Source organism: Crocodylus porosus, unplaced genomic scaffold (genome assembly GCF_001723895.1).
Source record: "Crocodylus porosus isolate Cpor-Errol unplaced genomic scaffold, CroPor_comp1, whole genome shotgun sequence".
In the NCBI taxonomy this organism is placed as follows: domain Eukaryota; kingdom Metazoa; phylum Chordata; order Crocodylia; family Crocodylidae; genus Crocodylus; species Crocodylus porosus.
In genome coordinates this window covers 23,621,694-23,646,300 of record NW_017728912.1, presented here as the reverse complement: position 1 = coordinate 23,646,300, position 24,607 = coordinate 23,621,694, and the positions used below count along the sequence as shown (strand labels likewise).

Genomic DNA, 24,607 nt, shown 5'->3' with positions numbered 1-24,607 from the left:
TTGTTGGAGAGTAGGTTTAGATTAGACATCCATAAGAACTACTTCACAGTTAGGGTGGCTAGGATCTGGAACCAACTTCCAAGGGAAGTGGTGCTGGCTCCTACCCTGGAGGTCTTTAAGAAGAGGCCTGATGCCTACCTGGCTGGAGTGATTTGAGCCCAGTTTTTCTCCTGCCCAGGCAGGGGGTTGGACTTGAAGATCTACAAGGTCCCTTCCAACCCTACCTCTATGATATGATTCGGAGATATGGCCACCAAATCAGGCTGAATCTCCACCAAATTGAATCAGGGACTGAAGCATTGCACAGCCCTAGAACACAGTATGTGTTGGTGTGAAATGCATGGGAGCTTGCAATACTGCATTGGAAATACTGTCAGATTGTGAAGAATGGAAGGTATCTGTGTTGTTGTTATCTATCTTGCATGGACCCTGGTTCATATGACTGTTATGTTGTTGGCTGGACAGTTCACAAGATTCGTACAAACAGAAGACTGCAAACAGATGTTAGGGTGAAAATAATGTGGATTTTTGGAGAGCACTGGATCTGCAGCTTGTACAAGGCTTTTAACCTGTGTCTCAGCAAAGCTGCTGGTCACAAGGTAGAATGATGTATTAAGCTAACCTTGCACATGCTTACGCAAGTAGTTTCTTTAACAATGGAATAGTGTGTAGGATACATGATTCCTTGTGTAAAAAGAACAAGATGCAGCCCACCAGCTATAAAGATAAAGCAGAAAGACGATCTTGGAGATGGTGCAGAAATCAGCAAAGAACAAGAAAGAACCAGCAAGTGACCAATAGTACCCATGTTCATGGCCTTACACATGTATGCGCTCTTAGCAGGCATACACAAGACAAAAATTGCATGAAACACAAAACAAAATTGCCCTAAGTAGATGAGAACATGAAGCCTCTGTTCAAGGAAGAGGAAGAGGCAGCAGGGAAACAGACAGAACCCCAGTTCCTATCTGTGAGGTACATGGCGTGAGTTTAGCTTGCCTCAAAGCCCAGGGAAAGTTTTCAACTAGCAATAATCACGCCTCGGATTAACCTCATTGGCTACGATACTGCCACTGCGCTACTAAACTTTAACTACAACCTTCCTTGCACATCGACTGTCCATGCATGCGTGCAATGGGTGGCAAATGGCAAATTGCAGAAGGGACAGGTAGCACAGTGGCAGATAGGGTAGGAATCAGAAAGCAGAGTATCAGATCAAGCAGGAATGACTGGGCAGGGAGCAGAAAGCAGAGCAGCAGCTTGGGCAGGGAGCACAGGGTAGGGTGTGGAAGCTGAGCAGTAGATCAGGTAAAGGAAAGGAATCAGAGTTGCACTCAGGGAGGACAACAGGCTAATCTGTGGCACATCTGCCAAAAAGGCTGCCCTCTTCCCACTCATTCAACGATACCTATGCCTTCATTGTGACAATCTTAAGACATTCGTTCCTGTTCCCCATACTGAAAAGATGTCACACAGACATCACCACAGAGGTGTACACATACACGAACCAGAAATCCTAACAGCATGCCTAAGCACATCAAAAATCAACTGCATAACTGTTCAGTCACTGGTGAGGATACAGTAAGGACTGGGCTGATAAGCAGGATGGATCGATTTCTCAGTAACTTGCAGTTACTACAGTAGTGGTCCAAATGGACCCTGCCTGTTTTAATCCGTTTCTTCCTCATCATTATGTTTTTGTGGACTAATCAATACTGATTTGTTTTGTGGAAGCTGTTCTGAGTCACTGAGTTTACCTACTGGTCACAGCTCCCACAGAAAGCACTCTTGCAAACCCAGTTGGATCTGCTGAGTAAGAAAGAGCTGGTAAAGAGGAGTGATGTAACCTGACCACTCAGTTTTGACTGCAACAAGGACAAAAATTCACAAAATGAAAGAAGTAACACAAAAGTATGGGTCTCAGTCTTTCATTTACCTGGTAGATGATCATATCTGTGAGGAAGATTCGCAACCAGAGCCAGGTATCTGTCTTCCAGGACAAACAAATTCTGGTGAATTCTGCACAAGTAATCAGAAAATAGGTTTAAAGTTGGCCCAAAAAACCACCAAACCCTGCCCCCTACACCTCTCCAAACTCTTTGTCTTAAGCTATTTAGAAACAATAAAGGATTGGGGGGGAAAAAAAACCAGCACGAGCCATTTTATAGCAGATGCTTTATAGTCCACCTTCTTTATATTTATTTTATTGTTCTTCAGAACAACAATATCAACTCAACACTACTGATTAATATTTGGTTCCCCCCATGACATACTGAAGATTAATAAAAACTGCAAACTTCTAAATGAGAAGCAAAAATGAGAAGAGGAAGAGAAGAAACAAATTCTCTTCGTAGTCACAAATCGCTGAGGAAATTATAATGCATGGAAAACTTTGGCAATACGTCCACACATGGTTATTACCATACTTGCCTGAATCTAAGATGACTTAGAATTTCTTGTGTATAAAATCTAAATTACTAGAGGGTTGTCTTAAATTCAAAGTGTTATAATTTACCATGTACAGAAGCTAATTAGTGAAAGGCTCATCTTAAAATTAGCCCCTGCCATAGCAGCAGCAGGAGGTGAGGAGCCAGACCCCTGGCCCTTGCTTCCTTGCCCTTGCCCACCCTGGCTGCCCCCTCCATGTCTGTGCCTGCCTCCCCTACCCACTGTGGCCTCTCCCCCTGCCCCCAGGTAGTTGTGGCCTTGACTTTGCCAGGAAGAAGCGGCAGTAGGTCCCAGTAGGACTGGTCTAGGTCAGGTCTGGAAGGGGCAACTTGGGGGAGTTTGGTTGTGCGATCTCATCTGTGCCCCTCCCCTCCCAAATTTCATACATTGGTCTTCCCTGTTTCTGCACCAACTCCCTAACCCACCCTCAAAACCTCACGCCTCTTCCCTTGCCAAACTAGCCATCCCAGCCTAGGGGAGTGATGGCTCAGCTCCAACTTCCAGCCCCGTGCCTGGGGCCAGAGCTGAGCCATCACCACCAGTACTCAAATACAAGACAAGGCCCCTCTCCTCCCCCAAATATAGACCAGGAAACAAAAGCTTATCTTGGATTCAAGTAATTATCGTAGCACACAACTATATGGTACCCTCGTAAAACCTACTTTTAAGGAAAGCTAGATGAATGAATGCAGAAGTATGGAGGATTCCATGAACAACAAATGGAAAAATACATTCCCAGATAAGAACAGGACAAAGGAGCCTTGTCAGTTATTTCATACCATTAAGGCCCCCAGAATAAAAGAAAATGTTAAAAAAGTGCATGAAACTTTTTATTGCTGACGATTCTTGCCTACAGTAAAGAAGAGTAAAGACAGAACTGCCTTCAATTACTCCTACCTTTATCAAGTGATTCCATGGAATAGAGCAACTCCCAGCTCTCTCTTGCCAATTTAAAGCTCTCTAATACTTCAATGGAGTTTGGAAGGTCTGCTTTATTTATTGTGATATGGCGACTTCTCCCCTTCCCAGAAGGGTCTTCATCATCCGAGCTCTGCTTAAGGATCAGTATAAGCAAAAAAAAGATTTCCTGTCTTTAACTAAAAATGTTCAAAGAATCTTATAGAACTTTTGCAATACTGAATACAAGCTCCAAGAAATACATTAGAATGGGCTATATCAACTATGAAGACAACAAATGGCATAACATCATAAATAATAGGGTTGTGCAAAGCTTCAGTAGCTGATTTGATTAGGAGGAGATTTGACCCGATTTAGGGACTGAATCTCTGAATCTGAATTGAATTGGCGGACCAAGTAAAAGCTCTGAATCTATTCAAAGAATCTGAATTCGTTCAGGAAAATATTCGGCTGATTTGGAGATTCAGCCATAGACTAAACAGGCAGCTGATAGCTGCCTCCAGCTGGTAAGTCTGTTGGGGTTGGGGGAGGGAAGAAGGGATTGGGATTGGGGCTGGGACAAGCTGCCCAGCTGGGGCAGGGGGCTGAGCAGTGCTAGAAGCAGGGGCTCTACCCTGCTGCCGCTTGCCCAGCCGGAGCGGAGGCAGGGGGCATGATGGGGGCACGACTCACTCCAGGCGGAAGGGAGCAAGTGGCAGCAGGGCACAATCCCCACTCCCAGTGCTGCCGTGCCCGCATCCCACACCCTTCCATGCTGAATGGCAAGCAGCAGCAGGGCATACTTACCAGGAGAGCCGCGGAAGAAGCCCACATGGCTGCCCTGCCCGGCCCCATCCCCCACTCAGCCCAGATCCCGGCACTTAAAAAAAAGCCCCATCCTCACAGCTAGGGCGGCTCCATGTGTCAGCCAGAGCCCAGCAGCACTCAGCCCCAGTGGCCCCAGCTCCCAGAAAGTGTGTGGAACCCTGCCAAGCCATGCTGCACCTATGCAATGCAAGAGCTGCCACGTGGGGGGGAGGCGATCCCCACTGCCCCCCACTGTGCAGGTGGTCTCTGCCACAAGTGCCCAGAGGCCCCAATCGCCACTCCTGCAAACAATGAATATGGGTTTTTGGTTTTGTTTTTTTTAAAGCTCCACAGTCATCGGCTGCAGGAGCGGCGAGTGGGACCTCTAGGTCCTTGTGGCAGAGCCCCCCTGCACAGTGCAGGGCAGTAGGGGGCAGGGGTTCACCCCCTCGCCTGGCACCCATGTGGCAGCTGTTACATTGCGTGGGTGCAGCGCAGCTTGGCAGGGCACCGTGCACTGTCTGGGAGCTGGGGCAGCTCAAGCAGTCAGCCAGAGCCCAGCAACGCTCAGCCCCAGTGACCAGTGGCGTTGCACTCATGCCATGGGGCAGCTACCATGCTGGTGCCAGGCAAGGGGGGTGATTGTCGCTGCCCCCCACTGCCCTGCACAGGAGGGGCTCTGACATGAGTGCCCAGAGCCACAATCCCCGCCACTGAGTGCGGGGCCTTTTTTTTTTTTTTTTAAAGTGCCAAGACTAGTCTGGGGCCAGTGGGTTAGGAGGAGATATAGGGTCAGGCAGGGCAGCCATGGGGGCTTCTCCCATGGCTCCCCCTGCCTGGGGAGAGGCAGGCACAGTTGGACCGGAGGAGCTGTGGGAGAACCTGCAGTTGCCCAGCTGTGCCTGCCTCTCCCCAGACGATTCGAATTACCGAATCTCTCCGAATCATTGCCGAATCTTTCAAAACTGATTTGGCTGAATTGATTCAGGACAGTGATCTGAATCAAATCACTGTCCTCTGAATTAGCTAAATCCTAATCAAATACTTCCCTATTCCCACAGACTTAACAAATACTGTTTCTTTTCAAATGAAGTTTAAACAACCATTTATGTGCAACCCCTTGCTCAAGGGGTTGGACCAGGTTAGGCGTGGCCAACCACAGCACACATCACAAGTGGCACAGGCAATTTGTGCATGTGGCACACTGTGGAGGGGGCAGGTAGCACAATGGCAGATAGGGCAGGGAGCAGAAAGCAAAGCAGTAGATTGGGCAGGGAGCACAGAGCAGGGAGCAGAAAGCAGAGCAGGTGACTGGGCAGGGGAAGGGGATCAGAGTGGCACTCAGAGAAGGCATGGGACTAATTTGCAGCATGCCTGTCAAAATGGTTGGGCCCATATTGGACTAAAGCAGCGGCTCTCAAACTTTTGCACCTTACGTCCCACCTGCAAGGTCAAAAAATCCTGGTCCTACCAGTCAACAAGCAGGGAGGCAGACCCCCAGAGGTGGGCGGGACCCCCAGCGGCTGATCGAAGTGTGCAAAAGTGAAACTAGAAGTTCCACGGTGGCACTTCCAGTTTTGCTTCTGCGATCCGAGTCCCACTTAGATGACCTTCCAGTTGAGAAACCCTGAACTAGAGGAGCTTCTGGGGCCCCTTCCAGCCCTTTTCCCCCCATGATTCTAAATAAGTCATTCAGTTACCCTTTGGCCACACTGGGGTATTGGCACCCAGATTACACTGGTTTAAGTTGTTCTTGAAGGAAGCATATTGTAAACTAGGACTCCCACCCACTTGTCATTCCTCCCATCATTTTGACTGTATTAGTAGCCAGGGTCTTCAGGCTTCCCCTCCCTCTTTCAGCTTCCACTTCCAGCCTTCCTGCCTCAGGGAGTGGTTTGGTGTGGCACAGCACAGCCCACAGTGCTAGGGGAGCCTGCAACTTGGGGTGCCCACATGGCATGTTGCAGCATGGGAGCCTGTGGCTTAGGAGTTGTGGGTAAGATCAGGACACCTGCAAACATGGCAAGGTGAGGAAGCCTGAAATTGGGGAGCTGAAGGTAGGAGCTGGGCTGCCTGCATGACAAGAGCAGTACAACACAAGTGCCCATAGCTTGTGCTGGTTTGGCCTGTATAGCTTGTGGCCCCCACAATGTGCCCCCGGCTGCTCAGAAGATACACAGTCCAGTTGTAAACCAAATCTCAGCCAACCTAAATGTATAAAGGCATATTTCACATCAGATAATTCTTGTAAAAATCTTTTTACTGAACAAAATGAAATTTTGTAACAAAGTATTTTTACTCCTTGAGAAGATGTAGAAGACTCATATAACCCTCCTTACTAAAATACAGTGCAACTGCACTTTACCCAAAGAATTCCTGACTGAAAATATAGCAAGGGGGGAAAAATCCACTATAATATTCTGCTCAGCTTTTTAAGATTTAAAGTAAATCACATAATACACAAGGCACTTGCAGAATTGCAAAAAAAATCCAAACAGTTTTGCTCTGCTGCTTCTAAACCAAATCTTTCTATTTGCATGTTTAATCATAAACAGAATTGGCTATGTTCCAATGCCCAAGCTATCAACAGCAGAATAGCATAAAGGAATTACCATTGTTTTTTCTCTTCCTTCTGCAAGCTTCCTTTTTTTATGTACGTGCTTGTTGCGCTCGATATCTGTATCACCATAGACATTAGATACATCCTCAAGGAGAACCAGTGGAACTTGGTTCGGAGCATTTGGCCCTATGTTTGACAAATAAATTAAAGGTTGCCTGAAACTGAACTCATTAACCAAGTGCCCAATTCAAGAGATTTTCATTCAAAAGAGGAGAAACACATGCAAAAATTTAAAACACCGTGCAAGTATTTAAAACACAATGGCAATGATGCAGCTGTCTCTGAAAGTAACCTAATGATAGAGATCATGTAGCCTTTGCTGTATGACATCAGGGTTAGTTCCAATCTGTCAGAAAAATCTTAAAATCCCTTTCCAAAGGGGCAGTCACAAGATGCATTGAAGTAGCATGTACTTTGTCTCCAAGCATCATTTACTTGCAACTAAAAGCAATCATTAAATAACTCAAGTCATTTGTTCCATTTGGCTACCTGCCCTAAAGGCAGCAACCAAAGAAAAATTCCCAAGGTGCTCTTTATGGGAAATCCAAGCAAAGCCCTGACAGACAGTGAGGCCTCAAAGAAGAAATGAGGTCATTATATCATGAGATTTCTATACTCAAGTAACTCATTTATGGTCTGACCCTTACTTCAGCTGTGTGGGATTAAGCTTTTTATGTGGCTGCCAAACCCCAATACCCTTCCCCATTGCTAGGCCCCTATAGAAGTCTAGTTTTATGGCTAAAACAAAGGACCGGGGGTCCAAAGATCTGGTTTCTACTCCCAACTGTGCCATAAACTTCCTGTGCAATCTTGGGAAAGCACGTTTCCTCAGCTGTAAAATGGAGATGATACTTCCCCATCTTTATATGCAATTGGATGCCACTAGTATTTGAGAGAAGGTGCTTTTCTTTCAGATTACAATAAAAATAAGGGTTTGCATGACTGCAGAGAAAGGGTGGGAAAATGATTTTCCCATTTCAAAACCTCTATCAGCCAAGGAAGGAGGTAGTATCACTGGGCAAACAAACTGAACGAACCCACTAAAAATATTTATATTTGCAGAAAACTCTGAGCACACTTAGGGCCCCATTTATAATGAGATCATGGAGTTACTGCATAATTGTACTCCAGAATCTAAACTGCTGTTATTTTAGGTGAGTTTCTAGCCCTTATGGCTGTAAATAAAGCTTAGTGTCAGCCACAGCAGTGACTCTTGCCCAAGTCTCCAGACAGCCTGAAAGCAATGAGAGAAGCGTGAATTGCCTCATTCATCACACAATCTGCTACCTGACTACGTGAAATTACTTACAACTAATTCTTGATCTCTGAAGGGCTACAGTCCCTCATGACTCCATGCACCATGTAAGAACTCTCACTGATGGAGGTTCAGAGCTGTTGGATCCAGTGGGAAGTTTCTTGTACCACCCCTGCTAAAATAAGTAGGCTCTTTCCTTTACTCCAGTAGTCAAATCCTTTCTGAAAAGGACAAGAAGCATCAATGGTGTGGCTGACTTCAGCACCACAGATACTGCAGCAGGAATCAGCAGATGTTGGCATCAGAAGAGCTTATGTCACTCAGGAACTGACTCTGGAGTAAAGGATGCATGAGAGCCACTTGCAAAAACCAGGGCTTGTATGAATGCAGTCCCTCAGGAGTTGCTTCCCCAATTTTCATCAGACAGGATGCAAGTGTACGATAGAATCAACAGTGTTTGCAAGGAGTAGCATGCTATGTCTTTTTTTGGATCTAACAGGCTTCAAATGGTAAAAGCTATAGAGTTCATATGAGGCCCACAGAGGGCGACAGACCAAAGAAGCAGAATGCACTGCAACAATAATGTGTTGCATAATGACACATTAGCCCTATTTTACAGGTTGAGAAACTGGAGCCTAGAGAGAGTAAATTACTTGGCTGAACTTGTGGGATGTGCTGGACTATATCCGATGAACAATCTCTCTAGCCTAATATAACATCCCAGCCAATGGACAGTGTCAAATGCTTCAGAGGAAGGTATCAGATACCTGTAAGACATGTTTCTTTACTAATGTGCCCAAGTGGGATGTTTCCTTTTTTACCCAGCTAAGTTGGACTATGTCCCAATGCATGATGTTTCATATTCCTTACCTATTTTTAGCTCAACTTAGTATAGCTGCAGGCATTATTCATTAAAATCTCTCACCCCCTCTTGAACCCCAATGAGCTCCACCCCAGAAGATCCCAAGGAACTTGCATTGTGCCATTCCATTCTGTCTCAGACTAGGCTGCAGTGGATTGACGCACCTTCTTCTGAAGCAGCTGGAACTGTCCACTGTTTGAGGTATTATAGTGGGTACCACCTCATCTCCCTCATGCAGGAACTGACAGAGCTTGGCTTGCTCCTCTCTCCAGAAACCTTTCCTCTACACAGAAAGCTGCTCCTCAGCAATCTGCCCTGTGTCACTCTGCTCCACCTCATAGTCTGATTTAAAACAGCTTCTGAGAGGCCCAGGTCCTACCATCAAGGTTTGTATGAGGCTGCCTACCTGGTAGCTGAGTACCTTTCATAGAAATGTCAATAAAATCTTGACTGGTGTTTTGACTGAGGCCATTATCTTTTATATTCTGAAATCAGATTTAAGTCCAGTGAGAAGCAAGTAGACAGCTATGGTGGGGTTAATGCACCACTTCTCCTTCACAATGGATAAAGATCTAGTCTCATTGCTCATATTCCTTGGGCTCTCTGCCTTCAACAGGGTTACTCACAAAATGCTTCTCATGTTTATATAATACGGCTTAAATAAGTTATACAGCATTGCAATAACTCCAAATCGGATCTGGAAAGTTGCACTTGGCGATTGTTCCTCTTCCCCACAACCCTTTGCCTGCAGAATCCCCAGGTCTAATCTTAGTACCCTCTCCAGACTACCTGGATAAAGGCTGGATGCCCTGGGTCCTTGCTACTAACATCTGCAAGTATGCAGGTTGGGTTACAATACAGATATTGCACTGCTTGGGCAAGATCACCACTTTGATGCAGAACTTTCCAAAATGAACCTGGAAAGACTGAAGACATACTCAGGGTAGGAAGAAGGTTAAATTAGGTGGAGGCATAATGGAGGCCTCTGCTGATGAGACACATGATTGATTACTATGCTGCTTCAGTGGCTTGAGCTACTAAATGCATGTTACCCTTACTCTCTGCATCCATTTAATTTCTGATGCTAATGTAAAGACTTAGTTCTAATCTTCAAAGGCATCATTGAATAGCTCAGGGCACAGCTGCACAGGAGAGCACTCCTTTGACCATGCACAAGGCACCAAGACCATTGCATTCCCCTAATCCATCACTAACACAACTGAGGATGAAACTCAGTGAGAAACAGAGACAAACCACTTGCAAATGGAGATAAGGGACTGGTGTTTGCAGAGTAATCAGTTGCCAGTTTGGAAGTTTCCCAATCACAAGAGAAATATGAATGTATAAAACAAGAAAGCAAGAAACAGTATCTTAGGACCTTAGACAACAGGATCAGAACTTTTTAGATCCACTACCGAACACAGTATATAGAATTTAACTGTTCAGCACTTGGATACCATACTGATGGTAGGCAGAGAGGAATCTCAGAATTTGTTATGACAATGAGATCCACAGGTTAATAATGAACTGGGCAAAATAAGTTCATAGTTTTTAGTCTGCTGCCTTTAATGCTCTTGGAAATTTACTTGCTCTGCATAAAACAGGGTGAAAAGAATTCAACCAATAGATTTTCTGCAAACCGTTATAAAAATGATCCTGCCTTGAGCAGGCGGTTGGACTCAGACAACCTCCTGAGGGCCCTTTGGCTACTTTCTAACAGTAAGCAAGCCTGAAGCAAAAACAGATATTCAATCTCTGCAGGTTAGTCCAAGCTGCAGATTGAACCGATAAGCAAGTGAAAAAACATTCACTTCTGATTCCAGAAATGTGGTCACATGTCTGCAGTGGTCCAGGCCAGAAGTCGGTGGGTGCTACAGCATGCCTTCCTGCTTGGCTGAAGCAAACAGCTTAGGCCAAAGCCCATTCTATGAGTGGGGACTTGCAGGGGAGGTGCAAAGCATCCTGAGATGCTAGGGGCCTGTGAATTACTTTGAATCTGGAGGGGATCTGGGACAGAAGTTCAATAAACCAATTTAACTTAAATCAGAACCAGTTTCTGATCACTTATATCAGTTTATGTGCAACTTCTGTCCCTAGCCTTTTAGCCCTATGATTACATCATGTTACAGATGTCTATCATGGTATATTTTCATTTGGACCAGGTACACACATTTACATTTTTACTGATATAAGTAATCAGAAACTGGTCACCATGGCAGAACAGAAGCTTGTCACACAAAACCAGTCTGTACCCATTACAGAAGTCTGGCACAGACTGGTTTTAAAATGGTGGAACCCATTTTAAAACCAGTCTGAGATTTTGGTCTAAGATTTGCCCCCCACCCCCCTTCTCCCCTCAAAGGGCAAATACGTGTTATGTTTGCTACCAATCTGCTTACAGAAAACTGCGTAACTCAGATTGATTATGCCTCAGGTTTCTGAATGTCTGTACCCAGCCTTGCTGTTTCAACTGAACAGCCGTAATCTTTTCCCTCTCCTTTTTAGATTATAAGACTTTCTGTGCCTCTTGTCTTTTTTCATATTATTTCACTGAATCTACTTCAGTTAAATCTTTACATCTTAAGATTTCCAAACATTTTCATAGCACGGTTCCCAATTTGAGCCTGACTGTGCATGGACCATCTTCCTTCCTATTAAGGATCAAATACCATCTCTATAGCCAATGCAGCAATTACTTCCAAGTGAAACTAATGTTACAAAATGGTTCAATGTATTTTATTATTTCTTAAATTGATTTGCTAGCTGGGAACAAGGAGGAAAGTCAACAGCATGAGGCTAGCCAACTGACTCTGGACCCCCAGCAAGTGCTCTGCAGATTGCAGTTTGAAAATAACATCTCTACACAGTAAGTCACTTGCACAGCTGATCTTCTGCCCTGTTTTCTGACTACTAGGTACATATCCTTCCTTTTTAATCAAGGGCATCTGGAACTTGCACATATGGCTGATTCATGGCTCAAGTACTTCATAGTCTCACATGTCTTCTACTTTTCTCATTCTTAATTGATCAAACAATGGAAAAAAAAGAAATCCACTGGATGAATTTATAAAACTTTAAAATTACCAAACTGCTTTTTAAAAAATATCATTTGCTGTTTAAAATCACTAAGCCTTACAATCCATAGATATGCATTGATTTCTAACGGTAGTGTACTTTCAACATAATTTATGAAATCTGACAAAAAACCACCATGTAATCACAAGCACAAATGAAGAGAATTTAAATTTCTGCTTTCCGCATTAATGCAACAAGTTCTGATTTATGAATGCCCTGTTTTTCAATAGGAACATTTGCAAGGAATTTCCTTGGGTGTAGGTGAAACAGGAGGGAATAAATGCTGCTTATGGGGCTCGGATGGTCTGCCCAGTGAAGCAATTTAGCTTGGTAACTCTCAAATATAACCTCTGCAAGCCAGTCAAAATAGAATTTCAACCATCTCCCTCCTCAACTTCTGGACCCCATCTAAAAATCTAAGCAAACTGTGACCAATTCAAGGAATCTCAAACTTTCTGGTATGCTCTAGTTTTAGATTTCATTGGGGAAAAATTGAGCCCAAGATGCAAATGTTAAACACTCAACTTTTAAATGACTTAAGGAACAAGCCCTGAAAAAAAAATGTTTAATGAGGTGTATAAAACAAGTCAACTCTAAAGTTTTTAATGTCAAATGTTATTGAATTGTCTGTATTTTATTAACAGAACATAGAGAAGAAAATCTTTTTTTCATGTATTCTTAACTCAAAAACAGCCCCTCTAATTTTGTCAAATTTTCCAAATTGCCTCTGGACTCCGTGCATGCATGGAACATTTAAGCTCTAAGGGATTAGGTACGAGACTACTATGAGCAATAGTAAAAAAAGGAAGAGGGTGAATAGAAGCTGGAACAACAACCTTAAGTACAACAACAGAAGCTATGCCAGAAGGAGATTTATGACTCAAAATGTATCTTTAGAAGAAAAAAATGTTCATGCTTAAAATAATGATTCCAGAAAAAGTTACACTGTTAATATCTTAAAGATCTTTCCACATTAGTCTTTAACACTAACCTTGGAAGAGAGAGGGCTGGATGCTGCTGACATATTGGAACGCATTCTTAAAGAAGACCAACATTGTTGAATAGACTACTTGATTCTTATACTTAGCATGGGCTTCACTATCAAAGTTACTAATGTATCTGCAAAGGTCTTTCATTCTATGTAAGATATCACCAAAACTTCTGAGGGATAAAAAAAATTACAAGGTATTACAAAGACTTCTAAACCAAAGAAAAGCATACAAAACTACGTATTTCAAATTTGGTAATAGCCACAACATTGGGAAGGGGAAAAAACCCAGATGCTGCCCTAGTAAAAAACACAAAATAATCAGCAAGGAAACTGACGCATCTGGGAGAGCAACTCTGTTCAGTACTGTACTTAAATAGTGTTGAATTAGTGTTTTTAATCTGCACTTGCAACTCAGTGCTCATGCATGAAGCAGATTCCAGAAGAAGTTCAGTAGGAGCCATCCATGTCTTGTTATCAAAGAGGAGCTTTGTAATCGTAAAACAAGCTCCTGAGCCAATATGTTTCTAAGTAGAGTTTAAAGGTCCACAGAGTCTATGCCCCAGCTTTTTATTGGATGCTTCCAAAAAAATACTGAACTGAGATAAAATAAAATGCCTTAAAATTCATCATATTTTATAGTTCATTTTTATTGAAATATTGAAGACAAACTCTTTGAGGGTCAGTAATTTAGACAGCCAACTATAAGAGATCAATTTCTCACCTTCTCCCTTTCTCCATCTGCCATTCACACCTCATTCCCACAATAGATAGTATCTTAAACAGCCTCTCCCACGGGTCTGTAATCTGAGATGATTTCTCAGTCAGACCCTCTATTACATATTTCTGAGAGTTACGCTTGCTTGGAGACATGAGATCAGAGGAATCTTGTGAACCTGTGTGGTCAGAGGAGAGGGGGAAGTACAGTGAAGTCTGGTTAATAAATCAGGGTTGTCAATGTAGGTCTTACCAGTCAGTGCACTCCATAATTACCAACCCTACTGATTTACACAAACCACTCAGGTTAATTTGTTATTTGATAAAGCATAATCGGTCATATTCAACATAAGATAAATGTAGAAGATGCTGTCACAAACTGTGTTTAAGAAAGGGATAAATTCTTCCTCATCCCTCATCTAGGGAGTGTTCTAGAGTGTTGAACTGGCACATATCTGTAAGCAGAAAAAAGCTGGGCAGGTGCTCCCAGAGGCATGAGGAGCCCAGTCCTACAAGAGAATTCCCTGGGTGTGTAGGATCAGGCCCCTCAAGCTCTGGGAGAGCCTGCTCGAGGTAATGGGAAAGTATAAGCAGCTTTTGGCTGTTCATGCCTTAGAGCAAACAAATGTCCACCACTAAATAGTGGCAAAATCTGATCTTCTCACTCTCACTCTGATGAAGCAGTACTACTCTACTACCTACCTACTACCTACTCTGACTCAGTATCTGATGAAGTAGGTTATTGCTACAAACTGGCTCAGTGAGGCACAAGGCAGTGGTTTTCAAACTTTTAAGGCTCCCAGCACCCTTCCATAATGTCTATGAACTGAACGGCACCAACTTTCAATAACAAATGTATTTACTACTTAGCTCCGCACACAGAGGAAGGAAAGAAGGAGCAAGGACTTAGCTCCTCACACAGGCCAGCAGGGACAAGCATTAACTTACCCAAAGCCAAGCCTGAACTTACCTCCTTGCACAGAGATCAGCAGAGAAGTGCAAATGCTTTTCTCCTTGCACTGTATGGCACCATCAAAAGGATCTTGTGGCATTCCAGGGTGCCATGGTATCCCCCAATGAATACTACTGCTCTAAGGTGCTACCCTGTTCTACCTTCTGTCTGCTTTCAGACTAATATAGCTAACCACATCTCTACTGCTGAACTCTGTGGGTATACATGATATGAAACGTCATAAAATGTCATCTATTCACTTACACTGGTCTCTTTACTGTTCATCTTCTCCACAACAGATTTCAATGATATCTGACAAAAAAAAAAAAATGTTCTTACCTTGGTACTGATTTTCAGTTTGTGTAGATCTAGTCACATAATTAATGTAAAATTCTGCTGCTTTGTTCAGGTATTTGTACAACAAACTGGCAGGAAGCCGAACATCAGGGTTGTTAATTATTAGAGGAAGAACATCACAAACTAAAAGGTGAAAAAACATCCATGTTAAGTTTGGACCTTATTTAGCCTCCGTAAGTAACAGTAAAACCAAACCTAACCACAGAAATTTCCAGAACCTTTTGTCTAGGCAAGTAGCACAACAGTTAGCCATAAACTGTTGCATGGAACCTGTATATGCCACATTTTTTTACCAGTTTGACAATCAGTTCAATCTGTTCTGATTTTAAGACCTGCTCAAGCCAAGTTGACCTGGTTTAAGGTGGACTAACATGTTTTCAAATGAAGCAGCTCTCTGACCTGAGCGTATTGAAACAAGTTCCCTAAACATTGGTCAAGCCAACTTAAATTGGTTTCATATCATTTCAGAACTGGTCAGTAAATTTCCCCTGTCTAGGCAGGTCTTCAGTGTTTCCATCTGTTAACAGTTTAGAGTACAGAAGAATTGAAGGAATTACCATTTTTACAAACAGAAGTTATATAAACACCATCTAAATCTCTTTTGGCATAAAGGTAATAGATCAAATGAAAGACCTTCACTGCATGTCTACTGATAGGATTGCCAACTCCTTCAACACACATCACTTAATTAATACCAACTTGGGCTGAATAGTTCTTAGCAGATGGTACTAAGTTTTGCTTAGCAGATGGTACTAAGCTTTACTATACAGCCCTATAATAAAAAGAGGATTTACTTACCAAATAATTTCCTAAAGCAATTAACTGGGGATTCTTGGTCTTCAATACTTTCAGCCTCTAATAATGTTTCTCCAAGGCCCACCTGTGCAGAAAGTAGTGCAAATGAAACTAACTAGTTACCACATTCAGAAGAATATCTGTAGCATTTCCTCACTTCTTGAGGCTGCCACCCCAAGCAACTTTGCAACCTTCAATTATAATTGAAAGTTAAACCATCACCTTTTAGTTTTTATGAAGGAAGTGTCAGGGACAAACAGTCCAAGATCAAGTTGTGTGTATGTAATAATTATGTTGCAAAAATATTGCAGTACATATAGACATCAACTTACTTACACAACTGTCAACACAGTGTAACAATCTGCCAAAGGAAGTTGTAGAATCTACTTCATTGGATCCTTTCAAGTAAGGAATGCATAGGTATCTGACATGGTTTAGGAGTAGCACATTTGCAGCTGTACAGTGGGTTGGACTAGATCAATGTTTCTCAACCCACGGGTCGCAGCCCAAAAGTGAGTCCCAGAAGTATATGAAACTGTTGTGAACAAATTTAAAAAATGGATCAACAAACTTTAAAAATGGATTCTCTTTTAAAGGAGAAAAACCATGGCTTTTCCTTTGGAAGCTGGCAAAGCTCCAGCCTGCAAGGAGCTGTTTGGGGTCCCCCTGCCCCACACATTGGGGTGCTGGGGTCTGGGGGCAGTTGGTTGGGAGTGAGGAGCACTGGGTCAGGACTGGCCATCCATGTTTACAAATGGGTCCTGGTACAAAAAACGTTGAGAAGCACTGGACTATTTGATCTCTGAGGCCCCTTCCAACCCTACCAATCTACAATTCCACTTTCTCCCATTCTTCTCTAGATTAGAGTTAACTGTGAAGTACTGAAACAGCGTCCCTCCCTTGGACACTAAATTTCATTTTAACATGAGATTACAATGATTTTCCATAGTCCTCTTTTGTGGTCCAAGCTTACATTAAATACAGACTCTTCTGTGGATTTTACAATGCAAAATATTATTTTTGTTTGCCTCTGTTTATTTCAAGCTCATCTCTTTTACTGGATGTTCAGAAGGTATAGTAATGACAGCATCTGACAGCTGTCTGCATTGATAGCTACAAGGTCAGAATTAAAAATATCGAATCAATTCCACAAACCAATGACTTGCAGACAACACCTGAAAACTCAGACTGACAAGTGAACAGTGACAAGGGGCTAGTTTTTTCTTACCCCGTGCTGTACCACAGTTTCTGGGAATCGCCGTAGCAACAGCAATAGCATTTCTGCCCGTTCCAGAGTATTAAAACACTGCTCTGTGGCTTTCAGTAACATTTCACACTGGACACGACCAGGAAGAGTCTCAAATAAACCTAGAAAAGGAAAACAGATATTGAAATTAGAAAAAAACCTTCAATGGCCATGTCCAGACAAGTGCAGCCGTGTGGTATGTGTCTGCAGCACCACATACTGCACGTTCAGTTGTTCTTTGCACTGCAAGGGAGCAGCTCGTGGTTGTTTTTTCTGACCCCTAGATATCCAGCGGTCAAAAAAACCCACAGAAAAAAAAAGCAGAGTGGCACTTGTGGGGGCAGCATGTACCACTCAAAACCGGAGCCTAGCTGTCCAGAGCCACAATCTGCCAGCTGGCTAGACTTCCGCACAGCAGGATTGCCACTTCTACAGTTCCAGGAGGCCCCCAAAACCCCAGGTAAGACAGCCCAGGTATCCTCCCCCTGTTCCACCTGATGCAACCTGCTATGTGCCAGAAGATGCATGGCACAGGTGTTCCCCAGGGACAACTAACAGCAGCACAAGGTGCGCCTCTACTAGTTGTCCCCAGGGAACCAAATGTCCATGCAAGTGTGGACGCACCCAGTGTGTCTTAAAACAGGATAAGAAAAGAACAGGTAACAGCTGATCCTTAGTTTTATCAAGACATCACACAGCAGATGCGTGTACCTGATGCATAAGCGGCAATTTAAAGAAATTCCATTATGTGAAAGTGGCAAGCTTCAACGAAGTGAGCATATAATAAATGACCACTCAATAGATTCTTTTTCTGAAGGAATAACAGAACTTCCTAAGTTATTTCCTGCAGCCCTTGACTGGTTAACTCAGCCTTAGACTACAGTTATTGCTATTCTCCTAAATAGATGCGGGGGGAGGTCATCTTATTGTTTAGAGCTACAAATGTCATATTACGCTGTTCTTGCCACAAGTATCAGGTACTGAAAAAAGAACCTATTTTGACATTTGGGAGAACAAGCATACAGCAGTTAACTTGATTATTCTGATTACAAGCCTACATTCTCCTTCTACAAAGAAAGCCATAAAAACATCACATCTGACTTATAGGCAGGGTTGACCTATAATTGCTCCTTTGGGCTAGGGACAAAAGTTACACATAAGCTGATATAAGTGATCAGAAACTGGTTTAAATCCATAACAAAACAGAAGCTCAGTGCACATAAACCAGTTTCAAAACGGCCAAAACTGGTTTACAATACACTTGGTGGAATGTAGTATCAGCCCTAATTGATTTGGGTCAAATTTTTTGTCCCAGACCCCTTCCAGGTTTTAAGTTAAATCAGAGTTCCCCAGCTTCCCAGGAGGGCTGTGTTCTCTTCTCCAGAAGGCAGGACTGGCCCCGCCCCTCCACTCTCTAGCCCGAGCAGGGATGGGAGCATGGTCCCGTTAAGGAAATGGGCAGGGAGGGGGTTAATTCTTCCTTCCATCCCTTTTCCCACAACCTGCTGCAGCCAGGGTCTGCCCATCTGTGGGCGAGCAGGCAGCCAGGGCTGCCAGACCCCAGATGTGGTTCCTGGGGCCAGAACGACCAGAGGAAGAAATTAAACCCCTCTCTACCCCCTTAGCCTTAATGAGGCCATGGCGGGACAGTGTCTAGTCATGCCCCCCTCCTCTGCCACTGGAGCAGCAAGGGGAAGAGGTGGGGCAGCAGCCTCTGTCAGGGTGTCCCAGGGAACGCAACCATGGAGGACGTTTATTCCCCCTTCCCTTTCCTGTCCCACTGGCAGACACTGCAGCTGTCCCAGCATGACCCCATTAAGGCTAAGGGGCAGGGAGGGAGTTAATTCTGCCCCTCCCTCCACTCCCACTTCTGGTCTGAGCCATTGTAGGCATGTGCCTGCATTTCCAGAATGAAAAGTGAATGTCTATCCACTTGCAAATCGGTTCAATCTCTACAGGTTAGACTAACCTGCAGAGACTGAATCAATTCAGGCTTAGGCTTTTTGGATATCTGTCCCTAGTCTTACAGGCTTGGCTTTTGTCCTTGCAGTATCTCTGTTCATGCAGTAAAAATACAGAGCTAGAATTTTTTCACTTCAGCTTTTATTTGATTATTTTCAGTGAATTTAACCCTTTCAGTCCTTTCCCTTTTTTTGTGATTATTCTGTGGAATTTATAAGAACAGCAGCAGTGCAGGGGCTTTATCTGTATTAAACACACAAACTCATGTTCAGGGAAAAAGCTGTTTTTCCAAAAACTGAACCTGGAATACAGGGTTGCCTTGTATCTAGAACAATACAGTGGTCAGGCAATTAAATAAAGCCAATTTAAAATTTAAAATTATGTTATGATGGTGCGCAAGAATATTGAGGTTATAATCATTTAATATTTGTTACTTTAAGATATGTGATTGCATTTTCAGGAATCTCCATTTGGATTTGTAATCATTAACTATGCATTTTGATAAAAAATGCGTTTATCAGGCCACCTATCTCCTATATCATCCTTGATAAAATCCTGATAGAATCTATCTCAAGTGAAGTCCCAGGTCAGTGTCAACATACTGCAGCCATTCTATTTATTTATTGGAGTCTGGCTCAATAGTAGAATTCTACATACTCCTGATACATGTTTTGGGAGATATTTATGAATGTTTGGAACTACACTATGTTCACAGACTTTATACAAACTCTTCTTCTCTACCTACACCACAGACTACACTAACTAATAACATGCATTGTCCTCAGCCAGTTTGCCAGACTCAAGCGCAAATTACTACCTGTGGTTTGTCAAATGCTCTGCTAGCCAACATTAATTCATTAGCAAGGGCTGGCTGCTAACAGAGAAGCAGAGCAAGTAGCTTGCTCCTTACTGAATGTCAGCTTTCAGCTTTTGAAGCTGAACTGGCTATGAGTCCCAATAAACACAGGGAGCTCACCACACTGGAACTTGTAGTTGCTGAACTGAATTGATAACCTGGGGTTTGGTTCCAGATTCCTACTACAGTCCCTCCAGTCAATTAGTGGCCCTTACCTCTTAAAAACTGGGTTTGCTTATCCTGCGAGTCATTCCGTAACGCCGATGTAATAACGCTAATCTCCCTCCACACCACTGGTTGGTCTGGGAAATTCACAAACCTGGGATAAAGTGTCAGACAAAAAAGTTAGAACTATTCCCAATCTATTTTAAAACAGAAGCATAGTTATGAAAGCATCAGTGTGGAGAAATGCAAAAAAGTATTTCACTTTTCAGGATAGCTTTTGTTTTTTTAAAAGACAGTAAGGTCCAATTTGTATCCAAACAAATGACTGTTTGGGTCATAACAGCACTGAATCTTTGGAAATTCTTATAAGAATGGTTTACAATAAAAGTATGATGCTGTGTTTCTAGAGCTTTCTGACCAGCTACATTTCAAATAAGCTTTCAGAAGAGAATTAAATAAAAAAAAAAAACCTCACTGTTACTTACATGTCATACAACAGTCTGCCTGCTGATGCTGTCCGTTCAGCATTCCTTTCAATAGTGTACATCTCATACTGCAATACACAAAAAGGGGAATTAGCTGAACTACATATTCTCATGTCCTTGCTTGGTTCTTCCAAACTGAATACTACTACTAACTTGTTATACTATACCCATAGTAAAAAAGTAAAAGCAGCTCAATGGAAAAACTAGCAAATGATTGCAAAATGTCTACAACTACATAAAACTATTAATTTACCACCAACAGTTTAAGTATTACTACCAGGGCTATAACTTTTTTTTTTAGATTAAGCAAAGTAACACACTAAATTCCATCAATTACCCAAGCAGAGCTTACTCAGGGAGTTGCCTAGCCAAACACGGTTCAAAACTATTTTTTGTGACAAACAGGCTTTTACCAAGCCCAGACCAACGGAAAGAACTATGAAACTAATAATGCTAATGAAAGAAGTGTTATTTTCAAAACAGATAATCATTTCCAGCGCTGGAAACCCACATGCAGCAGGACTGTGCTAGTCTAGGAGAAGAAAAGAATAAAAGCGACTAAGCCAGTAATATAGTAGAGGAATTAAATAGTATAGTCTCATCGTCTTTGCTTTGCGATATGCCAACAATAAATACGTTCTTAAAAATTTCTTGTTTTTTATTGTTAGAAAGTTTAGAAAAGGATGACATTTTCCCAAAGAAGGTGCCTTTTATTTTCAGTATAGTTCCTGTTGACAACCTGGGGATTATGACCAGAGATCCAGGTTTCCTTTTTCCCACAAAAAAATAGGGAAAAGCTGCAGATTCTCCCTTTTACCTAAGAAAAACATGGGCTTTTCATTTTAAAAGAGAAACATGCAGATTTTGCTCTTTTTCAGAGAGCTCTCTGCAGGCTGGCAGAGTTGCAGCCTGCAAGGGACTAGGGGGAGTGGGAGGAGGGTGGTCAGGCAGGGGGCACCATGTGCACATACGGGCACATGGCTGCCAGGCAGCCTGGAGAGCAGCTCCCACAGGTAAGTCTGGTGGGGGTAGGGATTGAGGCCCCCATAGGGAGGGCAGAAGGGATTTGGGCAGGGCTGGGGCCAGGGCTGCTGGCCAGCTGGGTGGTGCGTAGGGCTTGGGGCCCAGGGTTGCAATGTGCGGCTGCAGGGCCCCAGTAGAAAGCAGGAAAGGGCCCATGGGTGATTGGTGCCTCCTGAGATGGACGGGTGGGGGGGAGACTTGCCCCCCCAGTGGCCAGTCAGCAACCAGGGGGTGCCCCCCCCAGCTGATCCTGCAATCTGCAAGTGGCAGTGGTGCATCGCTGGCACTTCTGAGCACACTGCTGACACTTCTGGGTAAGCGCAATTGGCCACAGGGGGACCACTTCTCTTGGCACCCCCACTCCCTGGCCGGCACTTTTTGGGGGGGCATCAGCATTTTCACTTGCCCCTCCTGCCCAGGAATGCTGGCTGTCAGGGGTGCACCAGCACACTTGGGATGCACGTACACCCTCATGCACCCCCTATGTCTTGCCACTGACTGGGCCACAAGTGGTTTGTGGGGGGAACAGTTTCCCTCCACTGTGCACAGTCCCAGGGGAGCAGGAGGGACTCATGCCTCCCAAATCTGTGCACAGAGCAGGGGCAGGTTGCCTGCTGTAGTCTTGGGCTCCCCGCCCACCCTGCTGCCCCCTACCTCTGACTCTGCAGCCCAGCAGGCGGGACCTGGAGTGGTAGGACAGAGCAGGGCCAGGAGGGGAAGCTTCTTGCTGCCACTGCAAGCCCTGCACTGTTCTGGCAACTTGCCCCCTGCTTGTCCCAGAGCAAAGGGAACAACTTCATGCTGCTGCCCACACTGTAGACCTGGGTCACTTGTCTTACAGCTGTGGCAGCTGAGGGCCCACTCCAGCTGGGCAGAGGGCTGTGGGTGGGGGGCAAGGGGCACCAGCAGGTCTGGGGAGGCTGTTGCTTGAGAGCAAGGGGCCTGGACCTGCATTCCAGTGAGCTAAGACAGCAGGGGGAGTTCCGATTTTCCATGACAAAAACCCCCAAAATCAAATGCCATAATTTATAGGTACTTAGAATTTATTTTATCATAGCAATTGAATAGTGATTATAGCTGAATAAATATTTACACTCTTTGTTAAAGGAGTTCACGCTGACCCAGACTCCACAACCCTCTTCAGGTGCGCAGTGAACTACATGTTTCCAGAAACTAGAGGACGATTTTGTTCTCATATCTTAGTATATTTAGTGTAAGTTCACAGTTCTCACCAAGGAATTCGCTTCAAATTTACCCTTTTGCACCTGAAAAAAAGAATCTAGACTATAAAATACAAGCAGGGATGGTACTTCCACTGCCTTGTTCAGTGGCCTCCTCCAACCCATTCATGGTATTTTTTCAGCTTCAGCATTAATAAAATCCATTTGAAAGTTAGGATGCAATCATGCAGACTGCAGCCACTCCCACAATGAGGCCTATGGAGCACTTCCTAGGGAACTGCAGAGTATAGCTGCCAGTTGCCAGACAGCACTGTATGTAGTAATTACTTTTCCAATATTATGTTTCCATGGAAACAACAGCTATAATTCTTATGGGAACATTAGTTGTTGATGAATGAGAAAGATGGTTGGTCTGCACACTTGTGAACAGGAGTAGAGGTAGTCTCTGACAAATTCCTGATTCATGTGTGACTCATGCTATGGAAAAGTTTGAGAACCCTTATTATAATATGTGCCCTCAAGAGAGTGGAGGCTCCCCTGGACATTAACTTTGCCATTTCCTGACTTCGCCATTCTTCTTTCTGCAACGTTAATCCCAAGTCCTGCAAACACATGTGATCAAGCTTTGTTTTCAGCATGACTAGGTCTACTGATGTTGCACACATGCTTAGGTATTTGCAGGATCATGGCCTGTTCTCAATGTACGTTTTGATGGAGTTCTCAAAAAAATCTGGGGAAATTGACCCATGCTGAGTTCTGTGCTGCTGCATCTCAGCTGCTGCCAGTACTCAGGCTAACTTGGATACATCTATGCTACAAGCAGTCACTTTTGTAAGAGGATCCTAGTCCGCTTGTCATTACCCCCTTCTCCAGAACCCTGCTGATACCAGATCCTGGTGCTTCCCCATTGCTTCCACCCCAATCCACTTGTCAATGTGCAGAATGAACTGGGATAATAGCAGAGTTAAGACTCAGGAAGTGTTTTGCTGGGAGAAAGGTAAAGTTAACCAGATTTAAGCAAATTCGAAATTCCATTGGGCAAGCAGCTTTTGGTGCAAGCTCCCCCACCTACACTCTGGCATGGTCCCAGTGAACCTTTACAAATAACAACACTGACAAATGCTCACTGACAATTGCACACAATTGCTTGGGGAATACAGACATCTTGCCTCTACTGTTAGCTGATTTCTGGGGCAAACCTTTATCACTTCAACAAATCAAAGAAGGATTTTCATAATTCTGCACCTCAAAACACCAAGTCACCATAGCTGCACCAGAATATTAGCAAGGCTTATTGAACTGACAAAACTTTCCTTCTTATTTCAAGAATGGGCGAACTATCTGTAATGAGGCCCGTACCCCATCACTGAAGGAGAGGGGAGATAGGAATCAGCTGGCTGGCTCCAGCCTCCAGGAAAACTGATGGCAGAGGGCCCTTTAATAAAATGGCTGCTCCCTGCAGGTGTTGCCAGTGATTGACAGGCCTGGGGCAGAAGTAGTGGGTTAAGTGACCCAGAGAAAGGCATGTAAGCCCAGGGCCTGACACAAGGTGGGCAGTCTGACCCTACAGGCTGCAAAAAACAGGGCTCTAGGGAGGAAAGGGGCCTGAGTGGCCAAGGACAAAGGACTCCAAGTTGCAGGGAAGCTGCAAGGAAGCCCCTGCACCACCAAGGAGCAGAAAGGTATTTGGAGACATTGCACAATGTGGTGTTAACCCAGAGCTGGGGAACTTTTTGTTTGAGAGCAGATCCTTGTATTTTGTCATTTGTGTTGAAATACTGTTAGAAATGGAATATTGTTAGAAATGGAGTATTGTTAGAAATGCACAGCTTGCATCTTGCACCCGATAAGAAAGAAACACTGCCAAGGACTTTTTTCCTTGCCCAGCCTTGCCACAGCTTTTCTTATACTAAATC

The 24,607-nt window shown here is 43.8% G+C and overlaps 1 protein-coding gene across 6 annotated transcripts in view; it reads right to left on the bottom strand.

Annotated features, from left to right (window-relative positions):
• Window positions 1-24,607, bottom strand: part of INTS10 (integrator complex subunit 10) — a 61,644-nt gene that overhangs the window by 27,066 nt on the left and 9,971 nt on the right. For 2 of the 6 annotated variants that reach the window (XM_019534165.1, XM_019534166.1), the window contains exons 2-11: window positions 20,488-20,555; window positions 20,053-20,156; window positions 17,002-17,141; window positions 15,777-15,858; window positions 14,961-15,101; window positions 13,677-13,848; window positions 12,956-13,125; window positions 6,765-6,898; window positions 3,346-3,511; window positions 1,937-2,019 (exon numbers count right to left, since the gene is read on the bottom strand). In XM_019534165.1, the coding sequence (XP_019389710.1) occupies window positions 1,937-2,019; window positions 3,346-3,511; window positions 6,765-6,898; window positions 12,956-13,125; window positions 13,677-13,848; window positions 14,961-15,101; window positions 15,777-15,858; window positions 17,002-17,141; window positions 20,053-20,156; window positions 20,488-20,555 (1,260 nt within the window). The remainder of the gene's footprint in view (window positions 1-1,936; window positions 2,020-3,345; window positions 3,512-6,764; window positions 6,899-12,955; window positions 13,126-13,676; window positions 13,849-14,960; window positions 15,102-15,776; window positions 15,859-17,001; window positions 17,142-20,052; window positions 20,157-20,487; window positions 20,556-24,607) is intronic. The other 4 variants (XM_019534163.1, XM_019534167.1, XM_019534164.1 and 1 more) reach the window with 2 other exon arrangements.